The following is an 18,703-nucleotide window of genomic DNA, read 5'->3' as shown; positions in this document are numbered from 1 at the left end:
TCCTATACAGGGAACGGTGTGCAGACGATTTAGGAGTATATGCAGGGGAATAATGTGGCACAAGTTGGAAAGGGAGGCTGGAGCCAGATTATAAAGAGCATTTCCATTCTGAACCAGAGGACTTTGCATTTTAGAGGCATTAGGGAGCCACTGGAGCTTTTTTGAGCAAAGAAGTGACATAGTTGGACCAGTACTTTAGGTGTATCAATTTGGCAGTTGTGTGAAGAGGAAAGATTTGAGTCAAAGGGACTGATTAGGAGAAGATTGTAATAGTCCAAGTGAGAGGTACTGAGGGCTGAATGAAGGTGGTGGCTTTGTGAGTAAAGAGAAGGAGACTGTGGGAATATACAAGTTAATTGCAATTATATCATATCTAACTCCTTGAATAACATTCTTATTTTTTTTTGGGTAGAGAATTTTTACTACATGACCAACCTGTTTGCCTTTTCTAGTCATACATGTCTTCAGTATGTCTTTTATGCCTCTTCTTGCATAGAAGTCGTTATTGGTTATGGTCTGCTTCCAATCATTGGGCAACTTGTGACCTGTGAAACAGATCACGAAATATAATTCGTTTAACGGTGAATTGAAATAATATCAGCTTTTTGTAGCACAAAATCTCAGGGTTAGAATGATAAGTATCTCAATAGATTAACTATTGGTTTTTTTTTCCTTCTCTTTAGATAATGGTGGTGGATGAATTCAAAGGGCAGAGGGTCCAAGATGTCAAGAAAACTATTCAAAAAAAGATGATTGATAACGTAAGTGAGAAGTTGTCCTGGGAAGCTTTGTCTAGCTGCATTATAGTTGTTTGCTTTTGTTCTGTTTAACATAAAGTCATGCTAAAAATATCATGTTCATTTACTGAGGGGTATTTGCTGACCTAGTTGGAAAATCATTGAGCATCAGGAGCCCGTAATGCTAATGTTAGTGGTTCTCATACCACATTATATAGAGACAACTTAAAATGGCCCCCCTCTACAGTGGCAACATCCCCCAGTACTTTTTCATTTTTGTTTTTATTCCCCCTATACATTTTCATCTCTATCTGAAGTGCACTATGAATTCTGAGCAGAATTATGTGTATGGATCATAGCATTGAATTTTATTAAAAAACCTGCCCTGACCAAATCAGTCTGGGGATGGAATATTTAGAATATTTAGATTGGTGGGAAAACCACATGCCCAAGCCTCTAATGGACTTTCTTTATCACAGATGTAGCCTCTGGAAAATAGATTCTAGCCATGCCCTAATCTTTGAGCAGCTGTTAGAAAGGTTTTTACTTAGCTTGCTTTAAAGCTGCTCCAGCGGTAGGTCCACGCATTTAATCTCTTGTTTTCTTTCTACTCTTCTTTGGGGAGGATCAACTGAGGTGAAGATCCCTTTACTTTGAGTGCTTTTAGGGATTAAAGCTTGGATAAGAAATGAATGTGTGCTTCACAGCTATAATAGGAAGCATAATCTTCCAGTCCGGGGGATTGGTGAAAACTATTCTTGCTTCATTCTGAGCTGACAAGGAATATCCTTGAAATAGGGGAAGAAAAGAGAGAACAAATGGTCTGCAATGAACCTGCCTTAGATTTTTATTTGTTCTTGAGCCTGAATTGTGAGATGGAAGACCAGGTGATATCCCCTTCCTACAAAGGGGATTGGGCTAGCATCATGGGAATCATAATGAAAATGGTGGAACAGTTTTTGAGAAAGTTGAGTTTTGTTTGTTCTGAGATAGAACTAGCTTAGAAGTGATAGGCCATATATACTTATTAGTTTGAGTTATCTTTTCTGTCAGGGGGAAGCACTTATTTACATGGAGCCAGAGAAACAAGTGGTCTCTAGATCTTCTGATGAATGTGTTGTGGCTCTGTGTGACCAGTGGTGAGTTCTCTAAGAATGAAGAAACATTCTTCAGTCACTGGGATGATCCCTTTGACACTTTCTCTTGAAATCGATTTACTCACTTGCAGGTACTTGGATTATGGTGAGGAAAACTGGAAGAATCAGACCTCCCAGTGCTTGAGAGATTTAGAGACGTAAGTCCTAAAAGAAAAAGTCCTAGATGAAGATGGAAAAAGGAAAAAGGAGGGATGGTGGGAGGAAGGGTTCAAAGTTGAAGAGAAACATTCTCCTTATTTACTTTACTTAGCTTCTGTGATGAGACCAGGAGGAATTTTGAAGCTACTTTAAGTTGGCTACAGGAACATGCTTGCTCAAGAACGTATGGTTTAGGTAGGTATCTTATACAACTCTTCTTTATGACCTTTGACAGGGATGCAGATGGTTGGAAATCACTTAACGTGTTCTGCCATCTGGTAATATACCTTCCTAAACCAGAAGGATGAGAGGAAACTGGGATATTATTATATTGACAGTATTTAGTCCCAATAATCAAGCCTCCTTGTAACCTCCTAGATTGTAACTTAGCTTTCATGAGCTGACCTTCATATGGAAAGAGACTCCAAAACACTTTTCCACCTTGTTTTTCTCACGTGGAAATACCCTGTTTGAAAATATATTCAAGATACTCTGTTTGTGCAGTTCCCTAGGCAATATGTTTCTTAGATTTCTTGGTTACCTAGTCTTGGATTGTCATCTCTTCTTTGTTCCTCTTGTAGGTACTCGCTTGCCTTGGGATGAACAGTGGCTGATTGAATCACTCTCTGATTCCACTATTTACATGGCATTTTACACAGTTGCACACTTGCTGCAAGGGGGGAACTTGCGTGGAGAGGTAGAATCTCCATTAGGCATCAGGTTAGTTAGCTAGTCCCTGATTAGCTGGGAACAGAGAACATTATTTGTAGTATGTGTAAATATAATATTTTTAATAGTCAAAGCTGTGAAATATATTTTTGTTTTGAGACTGCATTTCGCAGTCTTACGCAAGTGAGGCTGTGCATGGGCCTGATACCATCACTGTTAGTCATGGAAGCTTTGACTTTTTTGTTTTCAACCTGAGCTGATTTGCTCCTTCGGCAGCATAGTGGCCCTCTTCTTTAGGGAGCTTAAGGTATTAATGCTGGACTTACTGAGGATGCTCGATTGATATTAGCCCTTTGTTGTTTTAGAACTCTCAAGATAAGTTGATCCACTAACCTCAGTCTCCCTGACTAGCAGGAATTACAAGCATGTGCCACCATACCTTGCAAAGTTTTTATTGAGTTGATATTGAAATATGATTATTTTATGAAACCAGTTGCTTAACAAAACTACCTATGTCTGGGTCAGAGAGGCAGCATGGTATAGTGACTAGAGAGCTGGTCTTGGAGTCAGGAAAACCTTAACTTTCATGTGTTAATTCTGTGACCCTGGCAAGTCCCTTAATCTCTGAGTTCCCCAGTCAACTTTCTGGATTATTAGTTGCAGAGAAGATGCCAGCCTGTATTCTTGGAGGGAGTTTCCTTTATCAGTAAAGTCACAGGTCTGGTTTCCTCCCTAGTCCCTGCCAAAAAAAAAAAAATATCTGGGGCACAAGGTTCATTTAATGTTTTTGAAATGGTGTTTTTGTTTTTTTCGTTATTGGAATGAGGAGAAAGACAAAATAGCCTTTTATTTTTTTCATTCTTCTTTCTACTGTCCTTAAGCACTATTATGGGGGACACTTTCCACATTTGTTTCATCTACACCAAAATAGAGACTCATATCTTGCTTCAGTTGAATTGTTTCCCTGAAATTGTACTGTATATACTTCTGCAGTGTTTTTCTTTCATAATCTTCTGCTTAAGAATTCTTCGCTTCCTTAGTTGTCTGAAAAATTCAAGGCTGCCCCTTACCAAGGTACGATTGTTGTTCTATAGAGCACAAGAGATGACCAAGGAAGTGTGGGATTATATTTTCTTCAAGGAGGCTCCATTCCCTAAAACTGAGATCCCAAAGGAAAAATTAGATAAGTTGAAGGAAGAGTTTGAGTTCTGGTATCCAGTGGATCTTCGAACATCTGGCAAGGATCTTGTTCCAAATCACCTTTCGTACTATCTCTATAACCATGTGGCCATGTGGCCAGGACAAAGGTGAGTACTGTAACTTTGGTGTTTGGTAGCAAGGATTCTGTAAAGGTAGTCAGTTACAGTGATTTGGGATCTAGGTTGTTTTGTTGGTGAGCTCTGAGTGATTTACCTTTGCTTTAGGTTTAGTTCTCACGTCAATAAAGACTTTGATTCTTCCGTATTTTAAAGGTTCTGTTTGAAAGTTGAAATCTGTGGACTGTCGAGGGCAAAAGTTTACCTCTGTATTTTTATTTGCAATGTCAACATATTCTGCCATACTGCCCTTTAAAATTCTTTGGAATATGGAAGAATTATACTTTTTAAGATGGAGAAATATATTCTCAAGTGATAATGTTTGATAGTAAGTACTACCCATTGAGAGGCAATAACTTTCTTGCTGGTCAAGATCTCAGTTTCTTAACTGTTGGTTGAGGATACACATTGAGGAACAGTAGGTTTACTTGAAACTTTGATGGAAATTTAGGACATTAGGCTGTAGTTACTGTTGTGGCCAAGACAATAGAGTTCACACTCCAACTAATGAAAGATGCTCTGAGATCTTATATGACCATAAATACTGAGGAACTCTTCATTTCTTTCTGAAGACTGAATCTCCTTTAGCAAGGGTAATTTAGAGGAAAAGTTGCAAGTTCGACTGTAAACCATGTGATCTCATAAAGTAAAAAATTCACTTGTATTATTGCATCAATCTCTGACCACTGAGGCATTCTCCCTTGCGTAAAAAATTCTTGCAATGATTTTTGGATAATTCCATTTTTGCAACCTTTATATATTCTAAATATAGGACTCTGGTGAAGCAGCTACTGTTATAGGAAAATGTCCTTACTGTTGCTGTCAGTAGTAATGATGATAGCTAACATTTAGATAGCACTTTAAGGTTTGCAACACGTTTTATATTACATTGTTTCATTTGATCTTCACTATAATCCTGTGAGATAGGTACTACAGGTATTATTCCCTTTTTATTGATGAGGAAAGGGATTTGTCCATGGCTCTAGAGCTGTTAAGTGTTGCAGGTGGGATTCCTACTCAGGAGTTTGAAACCCTGTCTGCTATACTACATTCTATGAAACTGCATAGAAAAGTATTTCCATTTTTTTGCCTTAATTATCTGGGAACACATTTCAAAGCTTTAACAAATGAACCAAAATACTGTTGTTTGCCCCCTAAATAATTTATGTGAAAAATACACATTGAAGAAGCCTTTTTCCATATCTTGCATCAAGCCGCATATATATCTAAATCCACAGCGAACATCACTTTGAGGATCAGTCAGTATTATGCCAGTGATTGACTTGGCCTTTTGGGTTACTTGTTTGACTGCTAATTATAGAACCAAAAGGTATTATTAATTAGACTAGTATTAGAAGGAATCATAGAATTTTGATCATTAGCACTAGATAGGAATTTAGAGATCATTTGGTCCAACCTCTTGTTTTTCAGTTGAAGAAACTGAGGCGTAGAGAAGTTACTTGACCCAAAGTCACACAACAACTTGAACCAGAACTCAGATCTTAAAGATATAATTAGTAAACATTGGGCCTATGACAAGAACTCTGTTCTTTGCCTACCTCACTCTTAATGATTCTGCATTCATATGGAAAGGAAATGTCCCTTGCTACTGTTCCTGGCTAGTCAAAATAAAAAGTTCCTTTTTGATTTCATGTCTTTTAAACAAAATTAGTTTTCTTTGTTCAAGAAAAAAAGGCCAATAATACAGGTTTTTGAAATTGGGAAAATTGTGTAGGATTCAAATGAATGTAATATTCTGGGTCTGTTTCACTAGTCTCATTTCTGAATTGTGTTAAAATTATTTTAAGGGAATTGGATAACTGATAGGTACTTTTCACTTAAGTGTTTGAAGCCTCCATTTTCCTAAGAATTCAAATCAAAACCATTATCTTCTTAAAAAAAATAACAAGAAGGCAACAATGTTCCTTAAATACAGTGATAAATGGCCAGAAGCTGTGAGAGCAAATGGACACCTCCTCCTGAATTCTGAGAAGGTAAGAGTTGATGGCACTCTTGACTTAAGATTGGGACCAGTATACTTTCTATTTTAGATACGTATTTGTTTTATGCTTTATAAAATTGTGCCTTTTAGGGTTAAATAGCCTAAAGTATTAAATATTAAGTTTATAATATTTTCATTAAAATATAAGGAAAAGCCACAACATAGACTAAATTATCTTTAAAAATGAGTTAGTGGAGTAGAGTGGGAATTTGAGAAGTATGGGGGATATTACTATATAATTGTTATTAGGACAAGAAAGAAAAGAATGATTCAAATTGTGCTTAATAGGATCATAGCTAAAGATCTTAGCTTATGTAGTGCCTTTATTTTTGTGTTAGGAAAGACTAGCTAGAAAATTAAGGAAATTTCACATACAAATCTGAACTATTTAAAAATAAAATTTTATGTATGAAAAAATACTGTTTTCCATTCCTAGTAATGGACAGTCAGTCATTAAAATTTGACTGCATCTCATTTCTGACACCTGCTGACTAAATGACCCATGGCAAGTCTCTTAACCTCTTAGTGTCCCAGATAACTTACTGCGATTGTGACGATTATAAGTTACACAGTAGTTGCTGATTTGCGTTGGTGGAGATCATTTGCTCATTAGGCATGCCCTATCTCAGTGTAGAGTAGGTCTGCTGGTATTGCAGGGCTTCTTAAACTTTCTCCACTTGACACACAGTTGAAGAAGTGCTGGATAGTGAATAGAGTACTGTGCTTGGCATCAGAACAAGTCATCTTCCTGAGTTCAAATCCAGCCACTGACACTTAATAACTGTGTGACCCTGGGCCACTCACTTCACTCTGTTTGCCTCAGTTCCTGTAAAATGAGTTGGAGAAGGAAATAGCAAAGCACTCCAGTATCTTTGCCAAAAACACTTCGCAGATGGGGTCATAAGGAGTCAGACACAACTGAAACAACTGAACAACAACAACCTTAATGAAATTATAAATCTAGATTTAAAGGAAAGGGGACATGGTTTAAAATCCTGGTAATGCCATTTATAATCTTTGTAACCTGGTACTGAGAATTTGAACCCTTTGTCTCCTATCCTTAGGCCCCACGTTCTTTTCTTTTAAATCCTTGAAATTAAAAAAATTCTGAAGTTAAAAACCAAATAAAATTGACATTTCCATATACATTTTAGAGTGGAAAAAAAAGATGATTGTACGTGAAATTCTGAGTGTCTTTTATGGATAATTTGCTTTCATTTTAAAATATAAATTCAGCATATAACTTTCAGAGTTGTCCTGCTTGTCTGACCTTCTCTTTGTTCTTTTCTGTGCATGTAAAAAAAAATGCATTAATGACCCTCTTTTCATAGTCTTTCCTTTTTAGGGAGCTTCCCTATACCCATTCTTCCCTTCCTTCACTGAAAAAAAGACATACCCTTGTAATAGATATGCATAGTTAAGGTAAACAGATTCTGAGATTGGCCGTGTCTAAACATGCATATCTTTTTTCCTTCTTGTGTCCATTACCTCTTAGAGAACTTGGGAGCATGTCCATCATTGGCAACGTGGAGTTGGGATTGTGCATTACAGTAATCAGAGTTCTGAAGTCTTTTCATTAGTCTTCTTTACGCTGTTGTTTTTGCTGTATAAGTTGTTCTGGCTCTGTTCACTTTGTTCTACATCAGTTTATATAAGTCTTCCCAGATTTCTCACACAGTAATATTCCCCTGCATATATGCACTATAATTTGTTCAGCCATTCCGTAACTGATGGGTACCTCTTCAGTTTCCAGTTTTTTTGCCTCTGCAAAAAGAGCTCTTATCAGTATTTTTGTAAATAGGAGTCCTTTTCCTCTGTCTTTGATCTTTGCTGGATCAAAAAATTTGCAGTTTACTCACTTTGGGGGCATCACTTGGCTTTAGGAAAAATTTAAAAAAATAACAATTCATTTTTGTTGCTATATTTTGTTTTGCCATGAGACATTTCACATCACACCTGCCTCCTGCACAAAATGTAATCTGAAAAAACAGTTAAGCAGAACTATCTTAGGACCAATTTGGGCACTATCTAGTGGTATATTGACTGTCTTACTAACCAGGGCTTATCTATTTCTTTTCCTTTTCAGATGTCTAAATCCACAGGCAACTTTCTTACCCTTGTCCAGGCTATTGACAAGTTTTCAGCTGATGGTAAGAGTTGTTATTATTATTACTTATTTTATTTTGAATTTAACAAACACCAAATAAAATGAGCATTGCTGTACATATATATATATATATGTTTATATGTAAATATACGTATATATATATAAAATAGAAGGTTGTACCTTAAGCTAAAGATCTATTAGTGAGAGTTAGTGAGTGATTGTACACCTTGTTTTTCTTTTTAAGTATATAATAAGTTCAGCCTGTAGCTTTCAAAGCTCTTCTCTTTGTTTGTGCTTCTTTCTACCCCATCTTTTGTTTCCTTCTCTGTATGTTTAAAAAAGATACAAGTCTTTTTCATCTTACATCTTTTTATTGTTTCCTCTTTAAATGCCTTTGGAATGACATTTCTTACTAGGGTTCCTTGCCAAATTTTCTTAAAACTAGTTTTTTCTTCCTACTACTTCTTTCTTTTCTTCTAAAAGCATTTGATTCAATAGAGCATATTATAACCTTAAAGTCTTCTCAAACAAAGTGTCTTCCATACGTATGTCAAAATTATACATGCTTCTTTGACACAAATCACAGCTTGTTTGATGATTCCTAGAATATCAATACCGAAGGGAACATGAAGTAGGGAGATGTTTGCTCAACAAAGTGTTTTCCTTTCGACTTATGGAGGAGATCTAATGCAGAGTCCATTTGGAGGGAAGGTTCCTTGCAGACAGTGAAGTTATTCTAGATGTTCCTGTTAACGAATGAATTTTTCGTGATTGCAGTAAGTCCCTGAATGACAGAAAAGTGTGAATTATCTATGTAGGAAAAAATGAGTGGATATGGAGTGTCTTGTCCAGATTGAATTGCAATCGAAAGTACAATCTATAAAGCTCTTCTGTCAGAGATTGTGTGTATCTCTCTCTCATATGTAATATATATACACAGTTATATACATATATATATGTGTATATATATATATATGTACGTATCTGTGTGTGCATATATGTATATGCACATACACGCATCTATATAGCTATAATCACTTAGATGGACACTGCAGATGGATAATGAGTTGTGCCCAGAATTAAATAAGAAAAGGAGGGAGAGCTGTTACTCCTTTTGGGCAATTTCAGGGTTCTTTAAATGACCTCAAGCTTTTCTTTGAAACAGAGGCCCATCTTTTTAATACTAGTATTCTTTTGGAATTTTTGTACGGCTTCAAGTCATGAAATACCTATAAATATTTGACATTGAAAATCACCTAAAAATGAGCAGAGAAGTACATGATGGGGGCATGAATGCTTCAACTCATTACAAAGGAGGATTCTAAAAGAGAAGTACAAAGGATCCTGTCAAAGAAGTGTATGAGGAGAAAAGAAAATAGACTGGTCACATATCAAAAATGAGACCTCTATGGATGCCCTGGGTGCTCTGCTGATATCTTGGCAAGAAAAGCCCCAGCACGCTGAGTGAACTATTTGTGGTGGGTGGGAAGATATGAATGAGAGTTGTAAAGGGCAAGAGGGCATGGGTTGGCTGTAGTCTGCATCTTTGGAGGGAATACCCACAACAGTAATTCCATAGGTACATATGAGCAATGACCTTAGAGTCTCAAAAGATATGTATTCCCATTTAAATTTTTTTTATCCTTAGCTTAAGCATCAAAGGAAAGGAATGTTTCAATACACATTGTAGAACTGAAGGAGAGGATTGTGGATGAAACTGTTTTGTAGAGCTTTAAGCACATAATAAATTCACCATGTAATATTCAAACTGAAATGAGGTTCTTTGATTCTTTCTATTTTTCCTTGACGTCCTATCCTAGTCTCCGTTTTCCTCCCATCTCTTTCCTTCTTAGCACTTCTTAACAGATATACACAGTCAAGCAAATCAAAGTCACACATCAGCCATGTTCAGAAATAGCTCATTTTGCATCTTGAGTTTACCACTTCTCCGTCAGGAGATGAGAATTGTGATTGGTCACTTCATTGATCTGAGTTCTTAAGTCTTTTAAAATTGTTTGTCTTTAGTATTACTGTTACTGTGTAAATTATTTTCACTCCATCATGCATTAATTTATACCAGTCTTCACCATTCCTTTCATCATTTCTTATGGTGGAATAATATTCCATTAAATAAATATGCCATGATTTTGTTCGTCCATTTCCCAATGGACAGATACTTCTTTAGTTTCAAGTTCTTTGCCAGTACAAAGAGTTTTATGAATATTTTTGTGCATATGGATCCTTTTCCTCTTTCATTGATTTCTTTGGAGTATAAGTCTAGTACTGTACTGGTGTGTCAGAAGGTATACACAATTTAGTGACTTTTGAAGCAGAGAAAAACTGGCTATCTTAGAAGAACTGGCTATCTTATTCTTCACTACTGTTTCCCTTAGTTAAGTGAGAGTTCTAATGCTCTGTGTGTGTGTGTGCGTATGTATGTATTTGTATTAGCCTAAAGACACTGTTTCCTGCTTAGGTAACCCACTCGTATCATTTATCCTTTGTCTCTTTTCACACCATGAATTTCCAAGGTGCTTCTGTTTGTTCTTTCTTTGAAACCAAGATTTTATAATGGGGAATTTTAGCTAAAATTTGATTCCTTAAGATTGTTCCTTAAGATGTTATGAAATGTGGATGATTTCTGTTAGCATTCATTCGTGTTGATTTAACGTCCATACTTTTTCACGTCAGTGCTTTGTACACAATGGGTACCTATTAAATGTGTATTGAATTGAAATTTCATGATACAATTTTTCTTTCTTATGAAGGAGAGGAAACAAGGTAAAACTGAGGAGATTCTGTCTTCGTTTGTTTATCATTTTCCTTTGCTTCATTAAAGAAATTTTGGTTTATTGTCACAGTGCCTGAGAAAATTATTTGCATTTAAGTTTGTACAAATTTACATAGATGGCACAGATAATTTATCAACATAATTGGGATCACCCAGTAGCAATTATTTCTTTTTTTATGGTTTATTATAAAATAAAGAAGCAGTGTGGTATAACGTATGTAGAACCAGTCTCAGAATCAGGAAGACCTGGATGGGTTTAAGTTCTGTCTCTGAATCTCGCTGTCTGTAGTTCCCTGGCAAGGCACAGGTCATTTAACCTGTCAGTGCTCTAGGCAACTACCTGAGCTGCAGGAAAGGTACCAGTCTTCATTAAGAGAGGGTTTTCCTCACTGGAAGTTCCCTTCCTACAGTGATGAAATTAGAGAACCAATCCAGTTCTACATCATGCTAGGAATATTTTTGTAGAAAGTTTTTTTTGTCCTGGTAATGACGGCTTTTATATGTAGTCCTTAGATGTAAGTGAAGGAGTACAAACAGTTTTATTTAATTGTACAATATTGTTTGTCAGAAAGTGTGTACCAGTTCACAGCTACCAGCATTTTCAAAAGTGTATCTATTTCCTTCATCCTCATTAGCATCTCTTTTTTGCTATCTGTGACAATATAACAGGTGTATTTGAGTCTCAGAGTTGCTTTATGTTAATTTTTCTGATTACTAAAGAGTTATTTGTATTTATTTCAGAGAGTCTGTTCATTTCCTCTGACCACTTATTTAGTAGCTTACTCATAAATTTATGTTGTGTTTGTAGCTTTTATCAGATTTTTATCAGAAATGTTTATAGGAAAGATTTCTTTCTCATCTTTTTTTACTTTTGTTATGCAAAAGTTTTTAAAATTTACACATACTCGAATACAAGCAATTGTCATTTCTACCATTACTCCAACCTGACCCCAGCAAAGTATATATCCTTTCACTCAGTTTTTTTGTAAACTTTGCCCTCAACCCAGGGCAGGTATTTAATAAGTAATTTTTTCAGGAATGCGCCTGGCTCTGGCTGATGCTGGTGACACTGTTGAAGATGCTAATTTTGTGGAAGCCATGGCAGATGCAGGTATTCTCCGCCTTTATACCTGGGTGGAGTGGGTGAAGGAAATGCTTGCCAACTGGGACAGCCTAAGAAGCGGTCCTGCCAGCACTTTCAACGATCGAGTCTTTGCCAGGTAACATATGGAACCAGAACACTTTGTACTTGGCTTAGTTCTCATGTGTTTTTAAGCTTATTTACATTTAATTTTGCTCTAAAAGTCAGGAAGATAGGGGAGGAAATATTGCAGAAAAGACAAATAACATGAGTTAAGGTGAAAATAAATGGCAAAAAACTCAACATGTACTGTTGTCAAGGAATGGGAGCCATAAGTAGTATCAGGCAGACTGCCAGATTTAAGGATGGATAGATTGCCAGGAGACTACATGGCAGCAGATTTTAATGAATATAAAGGAGGTGTTGTTATTTTTAAACAGTTAGTAATGTTTGTATTTTGACATAGTTTATTATTAAATATAATAGTTCTTTATAATTGTTTTATGCCCTTTAATCACATTTTGTATTTAATGTTCAATAGTGAAATGAATGCGGGAATTGTGAAAACAGAGCAAAATTATGAGAAGATGATGTTTAAGGAAGCTTTGAAAACGGGATTTTTTGAATTTCAGGTAGACATGAGTATTGCTGTAGCTAAATTCTATAGATGTATCATTTGGTAGCTAAATTATATAGACTTAGAGTGTTGTTTCTTATGCATCTCTTTTTATATATCTCTGTGTGTGTGTGTGTGTGTGTGTGTGTGTGTGTGTGTGTGTGTGTGTGTGTGTGTATTTTTTCCCCCTGTTACTACTCACTTAAATGCACATCTGGTAAATTGGAGGTAGTTTTCTAGCATCTGTCATCTCTACCAACTCTTAAATGTATGAAAATATTTGACCTTTATGATATTTCTGCAGTAGTGAAGTTAGGCAGAGGGCATAAAGAAATGGAATAAATCTGATAACCAGCTAGGCTTTCATTGAAAACTTCTCCAAGTAAGTAAAAATTAAGATAGTTCCACAAGTTTTTTTATGTAATCAAAGCTAATTTTGCAGCCAAGCATTTTCTGAAGTTTTCCATAAGGTGTCAGTATCTCACCAAGTCTGAGAGTTGTGCCTGAAAACCAAATGGAGCTTCATTTGAAAAGCTGCTTCATAATGTATCACTTTGGTCTTTATTTGAATGACTTGCCTTTCTGACATGTCATTAAATGGGTCAAGTGCTGAGCATAATAATACATCATATTTATTGCTTTTTATCTTTGTGATTATTTTTTTATCTTTCCCAAGTACCATTTAGCAGCAGTACCTGATGGATGGTTAAAATTGTGTCTTTTGTCTTTTATACCTCAACAATTAGACATCTTATGTATACCTTATTATTTTCCTTCAGTCAGTATAATATAAAACTGACACATCCCTTTTACATAGATTCATATTCATTTACTTATAGGGCTTAAAAATGAGTAAAGCCCATTTAATAATCCCAAAAAGGAGGACTTTTAATATTTAACATTTCATGCATTAAATGCCATTTTGCCTTCATTTCAAGAAGAATGACTGTTTTATTTTAAAGGTGTTTAACAGTTGGAATGGCAAATTTTGCTTCTTTCAGGCAGCAAAAGATAAGTACCGTGAATTAGCTATAGAAGGAATGCACAGAGACCTGGTGTTCCAGTTTATTGAGGTTCAGACTCTCCTCTTGGCTCCTATCTGCCCACATGTATGTGAACATGTCTGGACACTTCTGGAAAAGGTACCCATAACTTAAAGTATGCATTGAAGATCTACTAGGAGGTTTGGATTATTAAACAGTATGTCATATTAAAAATAATAAAAAAAAAGTTGTTTACAAAATCAGTGTCAGAGTCACAGAATAGCTACTGTTAAGTTAGGTTGTTTTGATAAGTGTTCACATAGCCAACCTTTCTGTATACACCTAGGAGATATATATTTTAAGTTTGTATGCTCATCTTTATGTTGTTTAACACCTAATTTCTAACCATATTAGAATATGCTCTAATATAGACACAACCACTTAGATAGTGAAATTTTAGATTTGTGCAGTTAGCATTTATAGAACTGTTTAGTTTGCCTGATGAGTTAAGATATATGTCTAGCTGTTGTGGGCCTCTTATATGGATTAAACTTCTGCACAAATTTCTTGTTTTCTATAAAAACTCCCAGGGTATATAAGAATGCATATATGAGTATATATTAGCATTCATAAAGATTAGTTATCTTTTTTTAGTTATTTTTTCCTAGAGTTGCAAATAGAATGGCTATCTGTTTTAATGGTTTCTTCATAATCCTACTAGGTATTCTTATATATTTCTCAGTACATGGACAGTGCAAAATGTGTTACTATATACCCCTAGCAGTCATACATTAAGAATTAGGTATATTAATATGAGAAAATGATGTCTTGTATAATTTGTATAACTATTAAATTTAGGCAAATTAAGATTATGTAATTTTCTTTGAAAGTGAGCATATGTGTGTGGGCATTAATACAGTTGTAAAAAAATGACTTCTAATTAGAAATGTAGAGTAACTTCACAGCTTGGTTTTAGGGCGTTTTAGATTAGGGTCTGAAGAAGTGTGTTGGTTTTAATCAAAGTCAGATTTTGAAGGCATATACCTGATGCTAATCTTGCTAGGAAACTATGGTAGATTCTGGTTGACAGGTATTAGCTAATTTCACTGGACCTTTTTTCTTTAAATAAAAGCCTGACTCAATCATGAAAGCCATCTGGCCAGTGGTGGGTCCCGTCGATGAAGTCTTGATACGTTCCTCACAGTACCTTACGGAAGTAGCTCATGACCTGAGACTACGGCTTAAGAACTATATGATGCCAGCCAAAGGAAAGGTGAAATAATTAATTTGAAAAATTTTGGTAAAGCTCCGTATTTGTCTCTTAACTGTAAAAGGGAAGGGGGTAGGATGTTTCATTTTTATTAAGCGAGAAATGATTGACTGTTTCCCCTTTCTTGCCCATGTGTAGAAGGTTGACAAGCAGCCACCACAGAAGCCTTCTCATTGCACCATCTATGTGGCAAAGAATTACCCACCTTGGCAACATACCACTCTGTCTGTTCTGCGTCATCACTTTGAGGTGATGTTTTTTGACATGTTCATTTCTCTCTTGTCAAATTTGTTTTCCTGGTGATTACTTTTTGCTCTTATTATGTCTTGGGGGCTGAGGAAAGGGGGGAGGGTACGTGTGTGTGTGTGTGTGTGTGTGTGTGTGTGTGTGTGTGTGTGTGTGTAACCCTCTTTGATCCACTTCTTCTAGAATGGGCTTTGCTTTCCTTTGGCACCACTCCATTCGATGGCAGTTGAAAAGATTCTGACACTTTGGACTTTGGAAACTTTCAAACTAGATTTCAGCACAGTTTTGTAGATAGTAATTAAAAGACTTTTTTGTTCCTCTGTGAGTTCTTAGTTAAAACTATGAAGAAAGAAAAATAATGAGCTTTTCCTTTTGAGTTCTTTGTTATGACTAGAACATTGAAGGTTCATACAGTCTCACAGTCTTATTATGCTTGAAGGAGTATAACTTCTGGTCTTGGGTATGTTAAAAAGAAATGCTTAATTTCATAATTACCTGCAGGAATAGAGGGCTGTAAAATGTGTTTGGCTCTGTCAAGTAAATAGCTATTAAATATGACAGCTCTTTCAAATACTTTTCATTAACATTTTAAAGAAAACTTAATACTTAAGGCCTATACTAGATTTTCCTGAGGAAAAAAAATCACTTGCAATTTTTTTTGCTCATCAAAATGTGGGAGCAAAATATGGTGGAAGTGCTATGAAATATATTTTCGTCCTTTTTGTAAGAGTAGTAGCAGACACAGAAATACCCAGGTGCACTTTAAAAGGAGGTGCTGTGGTAGGAAGGTAGAGAGCTTGGCAAAATATGACCTAGGTGATCAAAGAAGAATGGATTTTCAGCTTGGATTTTCCAAATCTTTATTGGATTTTCATTCCAATACTTTCCACAGATTTTTAGGTTTAATTAGCAGAGCCTCAGGGTAAAAACGTTTACATTGAGTCAGACAAGGTTGTTGAAAAGTGAACAGCAGGCATGTGGTGTGTTCCTTATAAAGTTTGTCCTGCAGGAGAACCACCCTTCTTTTCCTTTGTACTCTAAATAGGACTAGAAGGTACTTTTCAAATTCTCAGACTTTGAAATTTATGGCTCTTAAATCCACTCTGAGGAAAGAAAAAGTAGATTGTGTTTCTGTGGGATCATGTTTTTCCCAGTAAGTACCCACAAACAAGTCACTAAAAGTAGCACATACTGTCTTATATATTCAGAATACATTATCCAGCCTTCCAGAGTTTATGTACCAAGCCAGTGTACATTGGGCAGTTCTCTTAGTTATATACAAATAAAATTGTCTGATGGCTGGCCTTTATTTGCTATATCAGCTTCATTTTAAATTTAAAGAACTTAATTTTAAAAATTAGATTGTTATAAGAATAAAGTCATTTAATAATGAAAGCTAATATGCATCTATACCTATATCTGTTGGTTGGTTAGTTGTTGTCCTTCATCCTCAAAGACATCCAAATGACATCACTGTGTTGGGGTCGAGATATCTCTGACTGACCAGAGCAAAACAAGCTCAGGTGGCTCTACTACAGGTTGATCCATGTGAACATCTGGAGTGGAGATACCTCTATATATCTATATCTACATCTGTAAGGTTTACCAAGTACTTTACATGTTAACTCATTTTTATTGAGTTATTATATACTCTTTTAGAGTATATTTTTTCAATTTAATTTTTTTCAAATGTATGGCAACCCACCTTTGCTTTTTCCCATCTCTGCTTTCCCATTGGAAAAGAAAAAAAAACAAAACCTTTGTAATGGGTGTTCATAATCAAGCAAAATAAATTTTATTTGGCCATGACCAGAAACATATCAGATTTTCTGTTAGGAAGATGGGTAGCATGTTTCTTTGTAAGGCCTCTGAAATCTTGGGTGGTGAGTTATGATGGTCAGTGTGGGGAAGGAAGGAAAAGAGGACAGGTATTTAAGTTCCAGGTACTGTCACTGTGCTAAGCACTTTGCAAATATTATCTCATTTGATCCTCACAGGTGACTTTCCCAGGGTCATAAAGCCAGTAAGTATCTTGAGGCTAGATTTTAACTTCGTGCATTATTGACTGTGCCACCTAGCTGACTGATGAGGGTTCTTAAGTCTATCAAAGTTGTTTCTTTCTGGTGTTGTAATTGTATAAATTGTTCTGCTGGTTCTGTCTCAAAAGTTCATTAATGTAGCTGTTTTCTTGCAGCCCCTCTAGTTTTCCTTTTTTGTTAACTTTAGTTTGTAAATTGTAAGGTATCATCTTAAAGTTTTTGTGGCACTTTTTTTGGTGACAAGTAAAAGAAAAGAATCCTTCCCTCTTCTTTTTACCCCTTCCAAAATGCATTTTAGTGTCAAATCCATTAACAAGTGAAGGAAAATATTGGGGGTTTTTTTAAGTGTTATTTTTAATTTGAAGTCAAAAATAACTAGAGCTAACATTATTACTCTTATGTGTAATTTCAGGAAAATAATGTCACCCACCCCTTCTGTTTTGCAAAAACAAAAAAGCAAATCTCCCCTAATACCTGAAATTCTGTCCTCTCCCCTTCTCCTTTCACTCTTTTTTCCTGAGCATTGGTTGATATGAGGGATCAGGGATTTTTGCTTAAATTTACACATAGTTTAAAGTATAGGCTTCAGAATATATGATTTTTGTGAACATTACTCTACTTCTGTAGTGCCTTTGTTCATTTCTTACACACCTACTAAGATCAAAGACTTTTGTGGTCATCATTTTCAAAAACATCTATTTTCTCCTGCCTTTTGGAGAAAAACTTCAAAAATTACTGCAGAATCCAGAGAAATTGTTAATGTTATATGTACTGGAGTGGAGTTAGCCCTCGTACAAATACATACCAATCCGATTTAGGGCAGCTAGGTGATGCAGTGGATAGAGCACCAGTGCAGGAGTCAGGAGGACCTGAGTTCAAATCTCATCTAAGACACTTGACACTCACTAGCTGTGTGACCTTGGGCAAGTCACTTAACCCCAATTGTCTCATCCTGGGTCATCTCCAGTCATCCTGATGAATCTCTGGTCACTGGATTCAGATGACTCTGGAGGAGAAGTGAGCCTGGTGACCTTGCACAGCCCTCCTTCACTCAAAACAAAGTCAAGTACAAGTCATGTCATCATTTCTCTGATGGCATGATCTTCTTCAGCAACAAAGGATGAACACACACCAATCTGATTTAAGTACATCTTTCAGTTTTTGAGCATGTGGAAATGATTCTACTTAAACACTTAAGTAATTAGAGAATTTTTTCAGTGTATACTGTAGCTTTCCACCAAGGATCCATTCTGATGCCTCACCATAGCATGGAGGCAACCTAGTATTCTTGAAAACTGTGGTTGTGGAACATGGCTCTGACAGGTCCTGTCAAGCTGGAAAAGACCCCAAGTATGAATAGTTCTCGTGAGTGAATGTGGTACTGTTGTCTGAATCCTATCCTTAGTTAAGGTCAGAGAAGCTTCTCACTAATTTTGGCTGCCAGGTCAAGATTTCTTTTGTCCAGAAGCAACTCAGAAAGACTGTCTGCTATTAATATTATAGAGGAGTGTTATATATGCAGCATGATTTTTCCCTTTCCTCCCTCCACCC

General features: G+C 36.0%; 1 protein-coding gene across 2 annotated transcripts in view; it reads left to right on the top strand.

Moving 5' to 3' along the window:
* The window catches only part of LARS1 (leucyl-tRNA synthetase 1), a 55,364-nt gene that overhangs the window by 24,972 nt on the left and 11,689 nt on the right, over window positions 1-18,703 (top strand). For both annotated transcript variants that reach the window (XM_072630649.1, XM_072630650.1), the window contains exons 15-27: window positions 684-761; window positions 1,791-1,876; window positions 1,966-2,031; window positions 2,145-2,227; window positions 2,614-2,752; window positions 3,796-4,008; window positions 5,954-6,011; window positions 8,106-8,169; window positions 11,954-12,137; window positions 12,540-12,630; window positions 13,616-13,756; window positions 14,730-14,870; window positions 15,006-15,116. In XM_072630649.1, coding sequence (XP_072486750.1) covers window positions 684-761; window positions 1,791-1,876; window positions 1,966-2,031; window positions 2,145-2,227; window positions 2,614-2,752; window positions 3,796-4,008; window positions 5,954-6,011; window positions 8,106-8,169; window positions 11,954-12,137; window positions 12,540-12,630; window positions 13,616-13,756; window positions 14,730-14,870; window positions 15,006-15,116 — 1,455 coding nt within the window. The remainder of the gene's footprint in view (window positions 1-683; window positions 762-1,790; window positions 1,877-1,965; window positions 2,032-2,144; window positions 2,228-2,613; window positions 2,753-3,795; window positions 4,009-5,953; window positions 6,012-8,105; window positions 8,170-11,953; window positions 12,138-12,539; window positions 12,631-13,615; window positions 13,757-14,729; window positions 14,871-15,005; window positions 15,117-18,703) is intronic.

This window comes from Notamacropus eugenii, chromosome 1, assembly GCF_028372415.1.
Source record: "Notamacropus eugenii isolate mMacEug1 chromosome 1, mMacEug1.pri_v2, whole genome shotgun sequence".
Lineage (NCBI taxonomy): Eukaryota > Metazoa > Chordata > Mammalia > Diprotodontia > Macropodidae > Notamacropus > Notamacropus eugenii.
This window is presented reverse-complemented; position numbering and strand designations above follow the sequence as displayed.